Genomic DNA, 13,399 nt, shown 5'->3' on the forward strand with positions numbered 1-13,399 from the left:
GGTAGTAAGGTCTAGTGGAAAGAGAGCTAGATTTGGAGGCAAGTGAAAGAGCATAAAGATAACCACTAGGATGCCATCTTCTCTGATAACTTCATGAAGAGTAAAATGGATTCTGAAAACTATGGATGATGGTCTCAACTCTGATTCCTGACAAAGTCACAAGTTAGATTTCGAGGTTATTGAACAGCTAGTAGAAGAGGCGCTGGTCGAATTGCCAGAATCACAATTAGTCATTCATGGTTTTATGTCAACTTGAAATGAAGTCTCTAGACTCTGCTGATAGTTTTATTAGTGACTTTAATAAAGTTATAGATAATGTGATATACATAAGCAATCTTTGTATATGAACAAATATGAAGATGCCACAAGATTAGGAGAGGGAGCTAACATGTGAGGTGCCAGTCAGGATCCAAAAAAAGATATTGATATGCTTAGCACAGTTCCTGGAACATACTAGAAGCTTAATAAATGGCTATTGACTAATTTTTGACTAAACATTGGGTCAAATCTAATAGCATGAAGTTGAACAGAGATAAAAACTTTATGTTTGGGTGTGTTGGTAAACAAAATGGGCCCTTAGCACTCAGTTCAATCAAGTGCCCTTGAAGAGTTTGGCCTTTGTTTCCGTGATTAGATTGAAAGTCCTTGGTGACCTCCTTGCCTCAGGGGAGGGCCTAGTTTACACATGAGTTTGAGTGACATGTTTGGGACATCAGAGGCTTTTAGACCACGTGGGTTTAAGTCTCCTCTTTGTGATGATTTTAGGTCACATGGGTGAGTCCCATGTGTGACTCACCCTTGACCCTGAAAAAGATATAAAGCCAGGGGTTGGCTTTCTATTTTTTGGAGCTCTTGCTCACAGTTTTGGTGGTGCTCGTGACTCTGGGCCAGCCCTTGTTATGAGCTCCCGGGCTGAACCTAGATGTTGGTAACTATGAATAGTATTTGGTCTGTCTGTCGATGTTTGTAATTTGTTCGTATTTGTTCTGAAGTTCAGGGTAATGGCTTTTTCCCCTGAACTAAGTGAATGGTATTTGTATGCTGAATTAAAGTAAGCTTGTTAACCCCTTAACGTTGCTTTCCTTACCAAAGCAGATCAAAAGAACCTGGGCTTTGGCAGCATTCTTGTTGTTGGGCTTTTGTTGGGCTTTCACCCCCACAACAGCTGCTAGCCAGATTGTTGAAACATTGGGTTAAAATAACTTTATTCCAGAAGTATAAGATGAGAGTGGCACAGCTGGGTAGCTATTTGAAGAAAATCTGGAAGTTTCAGTGGCTTGCAAGCCAATAGTGTGATATAGCAGCCAAGAGAACTAAGATTTTCTTAGACTCCACTGAGAGTCAGTGTCCAGGTCTATTATTTTTTGTCTTGGAACTTATATTTAAGGAATGTCATTGATGAAGTATTTTTTGAGTAGAAAATAAACCGAATATATCACACACAGGAGCACAACTATGACAGCAATGGATCTCTAGTTGATGCTATATCAGGATCATTTGGAGGAACTGGGAATGTTTATTATGGATAAGAGAAGATTTACTTACAGGACATGACACCTATTTTTGAGTAGTTGTAAGCTTTCACATAAAAGAAGGATTAGATTTGTTTGGCATGGTCAAACTTTGGCACAACTAAGAGTGGTGGGTGGGTTAGTTTTGCTTAACTTTCCTACTTTGTTATGAGACCTTTCATTGGATACGGGATATTCTATAAATGTTTGTAAGGTAAAAACCAAACAAGTCAATAAAACTTAAAAAAAGGGAATTTTAGAGGCATAGACTTAGGCTTGATGTAAGGACATGTTTCCTAACCATTAGGTCCATCTCAGGAGGTGAATGTTTTTATTTTTTCTTCAGATGCCTTGTAGAGTCATTCATTCATTTAGTCAACACTCAACTAAATTACCTAGTATATGCCAAGCACTGTGCTGGGTGTTGAGTATACAAAGCCAAAAATGAAATGATCTCTGCCCTAAAGGTAAGTTGAGGGGGAGAGTAATAACCTTGAGCAAACTGGAGAAAGCTTCCAGGAAGAGATGGAACTTGAGTTATTTCTTGAAGGAAGATAAGAATTATGAAAGTCAGGGACAGAAAAGGACGTGCATTCTAGAAATGGGGAGTGAGAAAGACTTATAAAAACATACTGTTAATTCTCTCTTTTAAAAAAAGAGGCAAAATTTTCTTTTCTCCAGTCTTGCAGTCCCTCCTCAATTCATTATGCTCTTTCAAAGATCCTGTGCTCAGCACATCTGACAATTTCTTTGCTCCTTTATGATGTGGCTCATCTGGGCTTGATGACCTAAACTCATCAAGGGTATCTAGGTGTGTGTTCTCTTATTATCTCACTATTTATATTGGTTTTAGATTTCCTATTAGTCATTTTTGTTCTGCCCTTTCAGGCCAAAGATTATTCTCCTTGGCATTAAAAAAATAAAACAATACTTTCCTCAGTATTTGTTTTATTTATTTACTCACTATTCTGTGCTTTTTTCTTGTTTCCATTTTTTTATTACTTGACTTTTCTTTGTACTTCTACTAATGAAAGAAAATAAATGGGTATCAAGAGTGGAACTACAAGGAAATTGAAAAATATTTTATATCTTAGTTGGGTTTTTTTCCTTCTAAATATTTTCCAGATTTGGACTAGTTTACCAGTTGCCTCATTTCTGAGTCCATTTTACAGATGACAAAAATAAACACTCAAAAATAAAAGTTTACCTGAAGTCAATCAATGTGGTAGATCTAGGATTATAATTGTATATTTTCTTAGATTGAGCTGTTTCTAGTAATCCTTCTGAGGGTCATCATGAAAGATCTGCAACAGAGAGACACTAACATAAGGGGTTTGTACTGTAGATATGACAATTGAAATTAAGAAATTAATAGTGATATTAATGTGAAAGGAGCACATGTTAACAGCAAGAAGGAATAAAGTGATAGAGGCTGAGTTGTGTTGCTGGGCTGGGAAAAACAGCCTGATGTCCGGGGCCAGTCCTAGTTAACATGCAAGCTGTTTTGTGCTGATTAATTTTTCCCCTCACAATAAATTCTCTTGATGCAGGGTTTTTGAGGTTAAAGAGACCAGAGAACATAATAGATGGAAGCACAGGCATATAATGAGAGGAAATTTAGAGACACTGAGCTAACAATGTGAGAAGAATAAAGTCAAGAATAGGTGTGGAAAGATAAGGAAACTGAGACAAGACAGGGAAATGGTAAATGCAGGGAGAAACTCTGGGATGGAATGTTTTTACAGAGTTTCAAGAGGCTTAATTAGGAGGGGAGGAAACAAGGTTGAGGAAGACTCAGTAAAAGGAAATCAGGGAGAAAGCATAAAGGAGAGACTACTGAAGGAAAGAGTGAAGAGAAAGCTTTTTAAGAAAAAATGTCATTTTAAAGAATCACAGCAAACAATGTCTAATAACAAGAATTGAAATCATAATAGCTTGTATGAGGCAATAATTAAAAACACTGAGAAAATGGGGAAAATGGCTATTCAGGGGTGGGGAACCTGCAGCCTCGAGGCCACACATAGCCCTCTAAGTCCTCAAAGTCCTTGAAATTTCAGTCAAAGAGACACCCTTGAGGACCTAGATGGCCATGTGTGGCCTTGAGGCTATAAAATGTAAGAAATGAAAAATTCCACCCCCCCCATTAGACTGTAGAGTTCATTAAGAAGTCAAATGGTAGCTAAAGTGTAAGACATTAAAAAGACCATTCATGATTCCAGAGGTACAATGGTAAAACATGCTATCCATCTCCTGACAGGTGATTGATGTAGGGTGAAGAATGAGATGTGAACATTTTTGTATACAGACAATGGTGTTATTTGTTTTACTTGACTATGCATATTACAAAGGAATTTGTTTTTCTTTTCTTTCTTTTTTTTCCATTGGGATGGAAGATGAGTAGGAGAGAAACTAATTTCTATTAATTATTTTAAGAAAGGAGGATGCTAAAGATTTAGAATGTATACTTTTAGATGAGGTCATTGTATTGTTTTGCTTACCTGTCTTACTTTGTTAAAAGAGACCTCTCAAGGAGTGGGGGGTATTTTGTAAAAATTTGTAAGGTAAAAGCCAAATATGTCAATAAAATTTTTTAAAAATAAGGTATAAGGTGAGAGAGAGAGAGCAAGAGAGAGAGAGAGCGTGAGCGTGAAGAGGAAGGTGGTGGTGGTAGGGAGGGAGTGCTTTACAAATTCCGTCTCATTTGATGCTCACATCAACTTTAGGAGGTCGGGTGCTATTATGACCCTCATTTTAAGTTGAAGAAACTAAGGCAGGCAGAAGTTAAATATCTTGCCCAGGTATACACACCTAGTAAGTATCTCAGGCTGGATTTAACTCAGGTCTTCCTGATTCCAGAACCATTGCTTTATCTAATGACAAAAAAAAAGTCTTCAGGATTTTGCCTGGGGAAGTTACAAGTTTTATTATGTTTTATATAATATAATGGGATTTAGAGCTTTAAGGGTCTTTGAGGTTAATTCAACACCCTCATTTTGCAGATGTGAAAGATATGGCCCAGAGAGGTGAAATAAATGGCTGTTTGTTCATTTATTAAACAAATATTCATTAAGCAACTGCATAGAAAGGTGCTGGGCACACTGTGGAAAATCTGAGAAGGAGAATAAGTCATGGTTTCTCCTCTCCAGGAGTTTATAATTCTGATGAAAAAAAAATAAGATGCGCACCTAGAAATTTAAATGGCAATTCCAGGTAAGAGAAGATGTCATATGGGTAGGACTTATATGCTACATGAGGAGAGAGAAAAAGCAAGAGAGACAGTGACAGAGACACACAGAGAGAGGAGAGACAAATAGACAAACAGAGAGCATTGTTTCTGGCCTGACCTACTGGAAGAAAACAGGATTTTAAAAAACAGGTGGAGTTTGTATTTAAATGAATATGAAATTACTCAATCTAACATTAGTATGCCATAGAAAGGTAAAGAAGTGGGGATATAAATATTTTTGATGGCCAATTTGCTCTTTATTTCCATTTAGAAACACAAAATATCTAAAATAAAATTGGGGGTTTCTCTGCAGGGTGAATCAGTCAGTTGGTCAACAAGCAATTATTAAGTGCCTAATGGGTGTCAGGCCCTTTGTTAGGCCCTGGGGATACAAAAACCTAAATGAAATGCTCCCTTCTCTCTAGGAGCTTGCATTTTATTGAGGACGTAAAACAGTCACAGATAAGTAAATACAGGACATGGAAAAATAATAACCATTATATAGTACTTTAATGTTCATTTAATTTGATCCTGTGAAGTTGGTGGTATTATTATCCCATTTTACAAATGAGAAAACTGAGGCTAAGTGAAGTTATATGACTTCTCCATAGTCATAACACTACTAAGTATCTGAGGCAGAATTTGAACTCATGGCCTTCCTGACTCCAAATCCTGTGCTCTAGGCCACCTAACTAGCAGAATTCAGAAAGGCATCTTAAAGGAGTTTGAACTTGAGCTGTTTTGAAGGGGCGTTTGGAGTTCCAAGAAGCAGCATGAGGTGGTAGGACCCTGTTCAAAGGGAAAGAGACAGCGGAAATTGTCTATTTTGGCTGAAAAATGGAGTTTGTAGGAGATAGCGTTCAGTCGTTTTCGGTCATTCCTGACCCTTTGTGACCCCATTTGGGGTCTTCTTGGCAAAGATACTGGAGCGGTTTGCCATTTCCTTCTCCAGCTCATTTTACAGATGAAAATACTGAGGCAAACAGGGTTAAGTGACTTGCCCAGGGTTCCACAGCTAGTATGTGTCAGGCCAGATTGGAACTCAGGTTTTCCTAACTCCAGGCTTGGTACTGTATCTACCTTGCCACCTATATAAGAGGTAGTAGTGATGTGCAATTAGCTAGGAAAATCTGGCTGGAACTAGAATGTAAATAAAGGGTTTTAAATGCCAGAGGACATGTTTTCTCCTGGAGGTAATAGGGAGCCAGGAGAGCTTCTTGAGGAGAGGAAGCATGGAAACTCCTTTGCTTTGGGAATGTCTCTTTAGTAAGTGTGCATAGAAACAGGAATGAGTTCTTAGAACAAGTGAGCAGATCAGCCTGAATGGAGCATGGGGGTTAGACTGCAGAACATTGGGATGTAAATTTGCAAAGAAAGGTTGGAGCCTAATCCTGAGGGTCTTGGCTATCAAGCTTAGGAGTCTGCTCTAGACTTTATCCTGAAAGCAGGAGTCATACTTCCTGAGCAGGGGAGGGACCTGAAGAAAGGGGTGGTTTTTTAAGAAAATTAATCTCAAGAGGAGGAAGACCTAGTACATAGCATACTATGTAAGCTTGTTGATTGACTTGCTGACCAGCGAAAGCCTGGACTAGGATATTGGGGGGGGGGACGGGGACGGGCGGTAGCAATGGGCCTATAAAATCCGAGTCCGGTGTCAAACCTGTTATAAAGGAAGAGCTTGAAGGATCTGGTGACTGACTATTCACTGGAGATGTGAGGGGGAGAAGAAGAAGTCAAAAATGAATTGAAGCTTTTTGAGCCCAGCTGCCTGATAAAAGGCAGGACCACTGAAATAATTTTCCTGCTATTCACTATCCCCTGTTTTAGTGAGGAGACAAAAGAAAAGCTCGCTGTTCTTTCTCTTCCTCTGTAGTTAGGCTCATTTTTCTCCATATCTTTGTGGAAGGAGACATTTTGAGACACTTAAAGCTTTTATATTCATCTGAATTTGAGTGATTTCAAACCACTGCAGCAGGAGGAGTACGTATGTATCCTGAGCCACGGCACTCTTCACGGCCTCTGTCAAATAATAATAGTGTTTTTCTTGTAGCGCACGGATTCAGAATGCATTATTTTTTCCCCTTTCTTAATTGCTTCATGTCCTCTTTTAAAAATGAATTGCAATGAGGGAAGCCTGTGATTGGCTTTGGTTTTCTCAAACTGTGCTTAGATGAGATCATGCCCACTTGAGTCTTAATTCATCAGCCAAATTACTCTCTCTAATATCAGTCACTGTGTCATAAAGAGAAGGGGGAGGGAAAAAATGTCTTTTTTTTAAAAACTGTAATTTACCTTTCATTTCCATTTGGGGCTATAATTTAAAAGAGAGCGAAAGGGATTTTTAAAATATAATCAGCCACATTTCCCGTGGTAATTTCAGTCAGTTAGAATTCTATTGAAATGTCCCCCAGTCTCCAATCTGCCTAGTCATACCATTCTTTCCTTACCTCTGTGACAGGTTCTTGGTTCTTTTTAGGTGAGAAAGGTAAGCCAATTTAGCTGGTGTATTGTTAAGCTGAGAGTGGGAAGAAGGGTGTGGAGTGGCAGATAGGTCAGATGTGGAGAGTTGGGCTGGGTGGAAAAATTACTACCAAGAGTTGCTAGGAGCTTGAGCTGTAGTGTAGACAGGCACAAAATAAGGCCAGAAGAGGTTTACTGAGATTAGCCCATAGTTGGGAATAAACCTATGAACCAGTTTCAGACTGAAAGCAAGAACTCTCGTGAAATAAAAATGTGGCCTAGCATGGCCAGAGGCAAATTTCTTAATTTTGGGGATGGACAATGCAGCTGCTCAGTTATTCAATCTAATATCTATAACGCCAACAATCTAAGTGGTATGGTGGACAGAGAGACAGCCTTGGAGTCAGAAAGATCCCAACTCAATTGATTTAATATTGAATTTTATTTGAAGTAAAAGCAGCATGGCATAGTAGAGGAGCCTTGAATACAGACAGACCTGGGTTCCAGTCTTGCCTTTGTTTCACCCTGATTGTATGCCCTCGGGCAAGTGACTTAACCTGGGGAGGGGGCGGTCAGCAACTTTCTAAGACTAGAAAATGCCAGTCTGCATTGATCAAAGAATTTCCTCTCTAGGATTTCAAAACACTAATAAAATCATAGGTCTGATCGGGAAAAATCAAACTATAATGCTTGCTCTTATTTAAAAAAAAATTCTTACAGATGTTGTCAGGATTAATATAAACCCATGAGAGTGAAGTGCCTTTTAATCTTCAGAGCAAAGGTTCTCATCCCAATGTTTATTGTTGTCCTTACTTTATAATTAACTATGAGACACAAGCAGAGAAAACATCAGTGACTCCAAAGGATTTTCCAAGGCAATAGGTCAAAAGGGGGAAGGGTTAGGAAATCGGAGGGAAGGAGAGAAAAGGAGATAGTTTGAGGAAGGCTGCCTGCTCTTTTTCTCTCTGATACCCAGAGTACTCTGGCATGGTAAATCGGAGTTCCACCCTAAGCCTTATAATCACATGGGCTCTATACTGCTTTAGATTCTGAAATTCCTACATTACCAGAGTCGCTGCAAGAACTGGCCCCCAAGCTTCATCTACTGCAGACTCCTTGGAGCTGCTTTTGTTATAAAAGGCAGAAGCCAGAAGGAAATTCTTACTTTTGTTGGGGAGATGGACAGATGAAGGTGAAGTAGAGATCACTAAAATATACTTCTAGGTAAACCAACCAACCAAACTAAAAGTGGCTGATAGGGAAGAGAGTTATAAATACCCTCTGCTTGTTGTAATAATCTTGTTAACCTCACAGTAACATTTAAATGGGGCATCTAGGTTTCACAGTGGATAGAGTTCCAGGCCTGGATTTAGGAAGAACTGAATTCAAATTTGACCTCAGACACTTAATAGTTTTGTGACCCTGGGCAAGTTACTTAATCTATTTTTTTTTCCCTGAGTTCCTTGTCTGTAAAAGGAGCTGGAGAAGGAAATGGCAAACCATTCCAGTATCTTTGCCAGGAAGATCCCAAATGGGGACACAAAGAATCAGACAGGACCGAAATGACTCAACAATCATTTAAATATTGCCTGGGAAGGTGTATATGTATGCAGCAATAAAGCTAATTTGAATAGGATCGTCCTAGTGTAGTCCAAGGCCTTTGGCAAATTATGCCGTGTGTCCATCCATCCTTTTTCGAAATTCCCCCACATTTTTTACAAAAGAATATAGGTTTAAAATGAATATTGGGATCACTGACAAGGGCAGGGCCACATGCTGCCTGAAAGCAGGGGATTTGTATACTAGGATATAAGTTTCTTGAGGACAGGGAACATGTGTTGTTCTCCACCATTACACAGTAAATGCTCAATAAAAGCATCTTGAAGGAATTGAATGAATGAATGAACAAACATGCTTCTTCCTTTGCTGTCCCAGTTCTGCTGGCCTGAGCCTGGTGCTCAGGTCAACATTTCAGGCTTGATCCCAGAACAAGATGGTTGGCTCATCATAAAATCATAGAACAATCTATCATTTCAGTCTTAGAACCTATTAAAAGAAATACTGAAGGTTCAGTAATGCTTGTTGAGTAATCCCGGATTTAAATAGAAACCGTAGATAAGACTTGCACCTTGAATAAATGACTTAATTATTCATAATCTCACTACTGGACATAAACTCTAAGTAAGTCAAAGGCAAGAACAAAATTCCAAATACTTCTTTGTGGTAGCAAAGAACCAGGTACAAAGTTAATGCCCATTGACATCGGAATGAATGGTGAAGCTATGGTATATGTATGTAGGGATGGGGGGAGAGAGCAAACATTTATTAAGCACCTACTCTGTGCCAGGCACTGTGCTAAGCACTTTACAAATATTATCTCATTTAATCTTCACTATTATTGTCATTATTTTTACAGTTGAGAAAACTGTGACAGAGAGCAATTAGTAAGAGCCTACTATAAGTGTCCGAGGCTGTATTTGAACCCATCTCCTGACTCTAGGGCTAGCATTTTATCCTGTGCTGCCTATCTGCCTTATACAATGAAGCAGTAAGAAATTATGAATATGAGGAGTTCAGAAAATATGGAAAGATTTATATGAACTGATGCATAACAGAATGAGCAGAACCAAGAGAACTGTGCACACAATGATTACAAAAATGTAAATGAAAAGATCAACTAGATCATTCCCTAATTGATAAATGGTCAAAGGATATGAACACACAGTTTTCAGATGAAGAAATTAAAGCTGTTTATAGTTATTTGAAAAAATGCCCTCAATCCCTATTGATTAGAGAGATGCAAATCAAAACACCTCTGAGGGTACCACATCACACCTACCAGATTGACCAACATGACAAAACAGGAAAATGATAAATGTTGGAGAAGTAGGAAAATTGGAACATTAACACATTGTTGGTGGAACTGTGAACTGATCCAACCATTCTGGAGAACAATTTGGAACTAAGATCAAAGGGCTATACAAATGTGCATACCCTTTGACCCACCAATACCACTTCTAGGTCTGTATCTCAAAGAGATCATAAAAATGGGAAAAGGACCTGCATGTCCAAAAATATTTATAGTGACTCTTTCTATGGTGGCCAAGAATTGGAAATTGAGGAGATGCCCATCAATTGGGGAAGTTGTGGTATATGAATGTAATGGAATAATAAACGATGAACAGGCAGACTTCAGAAAAACCTGGAAAGACTTACATGAACTGATGCTGAGCTTGGTGAAGAGAACCAGTAGAACATTGTGCATAGTAACAGCCACATTGTGCAATGACTAAATTTGATAGATTTAGCTCTTCTCAGCAATGCAAGGATCTAAGACAACTCCAAAAGACTCATGATGGAGAATGCCGTGCACATCCAGAGAAAGAATTATGGAGTCTGAATGCAGATCGAAGCATACTATCTGCTCTCTCTCTCTCTCTTTCTGTCTCTCTCTCTCTCTCTGTTTCTTTTTGTGGTTCCTCTCATCGGTTGTAATTCTTCTTTACAACATGACTAATGTGAAAATATGTTTAATATGAATATATATGTATAGCCTATATTATAGGGCATGCCATTTCGGGGAGGGGGGAGGAGGGAGGCGGAGAAAATTAAAAACTCAAAATCTTATGGAAGTGGATGTTGAAAACTAAAAACAAATAAATTTAAAAGAAAAGCAAAGATCTTTGATAAGAGAAAATGAAACATATCTCCCTTCTTGTGGAAAGGAGAGAGAATCACTTACTATTATGAGATCTTTATTGTATATATTAGATATATTTACATTGTATCATGTACTTCATCGTTTTTGTCATAAAGTAGGGTTCATTTTGGGGGAAGAAAGATTCAAATAATTGAAATGTGATGACAAAAATAAAACAATTTAAAAAAGACAAATCCACTCACTCAGAATAAACAAAGAGTTGAGAGTAAGCTGCCACAGTTAAGAGTCTAACTTTAGCACCGACCATAAATTAAAAAACCATGGCTGAATTTTCTAGGTTTCAGTAGGGTAATCTATTCTAAAGAGAGTACAGACACATCATAAACATTGATATCAGTACAGGAAATTGATAATAATTTTTTTCCTTTTATAGAGAAATCATTAGAGGTTTTTTCCTCCCTTGATTTTTTTTATCAATCATTTCTGTTTTAACACACTGGGAATAGCTTTTCCATAAATCAAATAGACATAAAGTCTTAAAAATGTCTGCATCTTAACCCAGTAATGTAGTTTCTGTGATTTTTTCCGCCAGTCCCATTCTCACTTTGTGTTTTTACCTTGATTTATTCTAGGAAGCAGAATGTGCATATACCCTCTTTGTGGTTGCCATCTTTTGGATCACAGAAGCTTTACCTCTGTCTATAACAGCTTTGCTGCCTGGCTTAATGTTCCCCTTGTTTGGAATCATGCCTTCTAAGGACGTAAGTTCTTATGTAAATCCTCCCTCCCCACTCCCAATTATGTTGTTCTTATATCCCATATATTCAGTAATTACAGAATATCAGCAGGAAGGTACCTGAGAGGTTGTTGTCTCTATCCATTGTAGCAAATCTGGGTTGTACAGGCTTTCACAGAAGAGTCAAATGGGGATGCTAAAAGAAGTAGGCTTTTATCACAGGCCTATATTAAGTCATACCTGGTAGTTCGTAAGGTTCTAAATGCAAACACCTGAGGGTGGTCACAAGCCAGGAAGCATAACCAACATCAAGGTCAACGAAGGGTAAATGGGATTGGGGAAGGAAGAGGGCCTAGGAAGCATTTTGGGATATAAGCAGGGAGGTTGGCTATGGCAAGAGGAGAAAGAAGCCTCAACAACGGTCCTGAGAGAGACATCCCTGGGCTTGGCACAACTGGGTTGAACAAAACTCCTTTAGGTTTGGTATATGTATGCCTGGGTTATTTCATTCACATGTTTACAGGTCCTCAGGCCAGCAGAATGAGGAGTTTTGGTTTTTTATTTGTTTTTTTTTTTAATTTTTAATAGATTTTAATTGATACTTTATTTCTTTTCTTTTATGGACTTATTTTTTATTTATTTAATATATTTAGTTTTCTTTTTTTTTAATTTAAATTTATTTATTTGACATATTTAGTTTTCAGCATTGATTTTCACAATAGTTTGAATTACAAATTTTCTCCCCATTTCTACCCTCCCCCCCACTCCAAGATGGCGTATATTCTGGTTGCCCTGTTCCCCAGTCAGCCCTCCCCTCTATCACCCCCCTCCCCTCTCATCTCCTTTTCCCTTCCTTTCTTGTAGGGCAAGATAAATTTCTACAGCCCATTGCCTGTGTATCTTATTTTTTAATTGCATGCAAAAACTTTTTTTTGTTTGTTTTTGAACATCTATTTTTAAAACTTTGAGTTCCAAATTCTCTCCCCTCTTCCCTTCCCACCCACCCTCCCTAAGATGTCAAGCAATTCAACATAGCCCACATGTGTATCATTATGTATAACCCTTCCACAATACTCATGTTGTGAAAGACTAACTATATTTTGCTCCTTCCCAACTCATCCCCCTTTATTGAATTTTCCCCCTTGACCTTGTCCCCTTTCGAAAGTGTTTGTTTTTGATTACCTCCACCCCCATTTGCCCTCCCCTCCATCATCCCCCCCCTTTTTTATCTTCTTCCCTCTTCTTTCCTGTAGGGTAAGATACCCAATTGAGTATGTATGATATTCCCTCCTCAGGCCAAATCTGATGAGAGCAAGATTCACCCATTCCCCCCTCACCTGCCTTCTCCCCTCCTCCCACAGAACTGCTTCCTCTTGCCACCCTTATGCGAGATAATCCACCCCATTCTATCTCTCCCTATCTCCCTCTCTCAATATATTCCTGTCTCATCCCTTAATTTGATTTTATTTCTTTTAGATATTGTCCCTTCATCTTCAACTCACCCTGTGTCCGCTCTCTCTCTCTCTTTATATACATATATATATATATATATATATATATATATATATATATACACACATACATATATACATACATGCACATTCACTTATATATATATATATGTATATATACATAAACATATATATATATGCATATTCCTTTCAGCTACTATGATATTGAGGTCTCATGAATCATACACATCATCTTTCTATGTAGGAATGTAAACAAAACAGTTCAACTTTAGTAATCCCTTATGATTTCTCTTTCTTGTTTACCTTTTCATGCTTCTCTTGAATCTTGTGTTT

General features: G+C 38.2%; 1 protein-coding gene across 1 annotated transcript in view; it reads left to right on the top strand.

The window, feature by feature from the left end:
• SLC13A1 (solute carrier family 13 member 1) overlaps positions 1-13,399 on the top strand; it is an 88,356-nt gene that overhangs the window by 11,064 nt on the left and 63,893 nt on the right. The window contains exon 2 of the mRNA XM_036760943.1: positions 11,491-11,619. Within this exon, the coding sequence (XP_036616838.1) occupies positions 11,491-11,619 (129 nt within the window). The remainder of the gene's footprint in view (positions 1-11,490; positions 11,620-13,399) is intronic.

Source organism: Trichosurus vulpecula, chromosome 5, assembly GCF_011100635.1.
Source record: "Trichosurus vulpecula isolate mTriVul1 chromosome 5, mTriVul1.pri, whole genome shotgun sequence".
NCBI classification, from domain to species: domain Eukaryota; kingdom Metazoa; phylum Chordata; class Mammalia; order Diprotodontia; family Phalangeridae; genus Trichosurus; species Trichosurus vulpecula.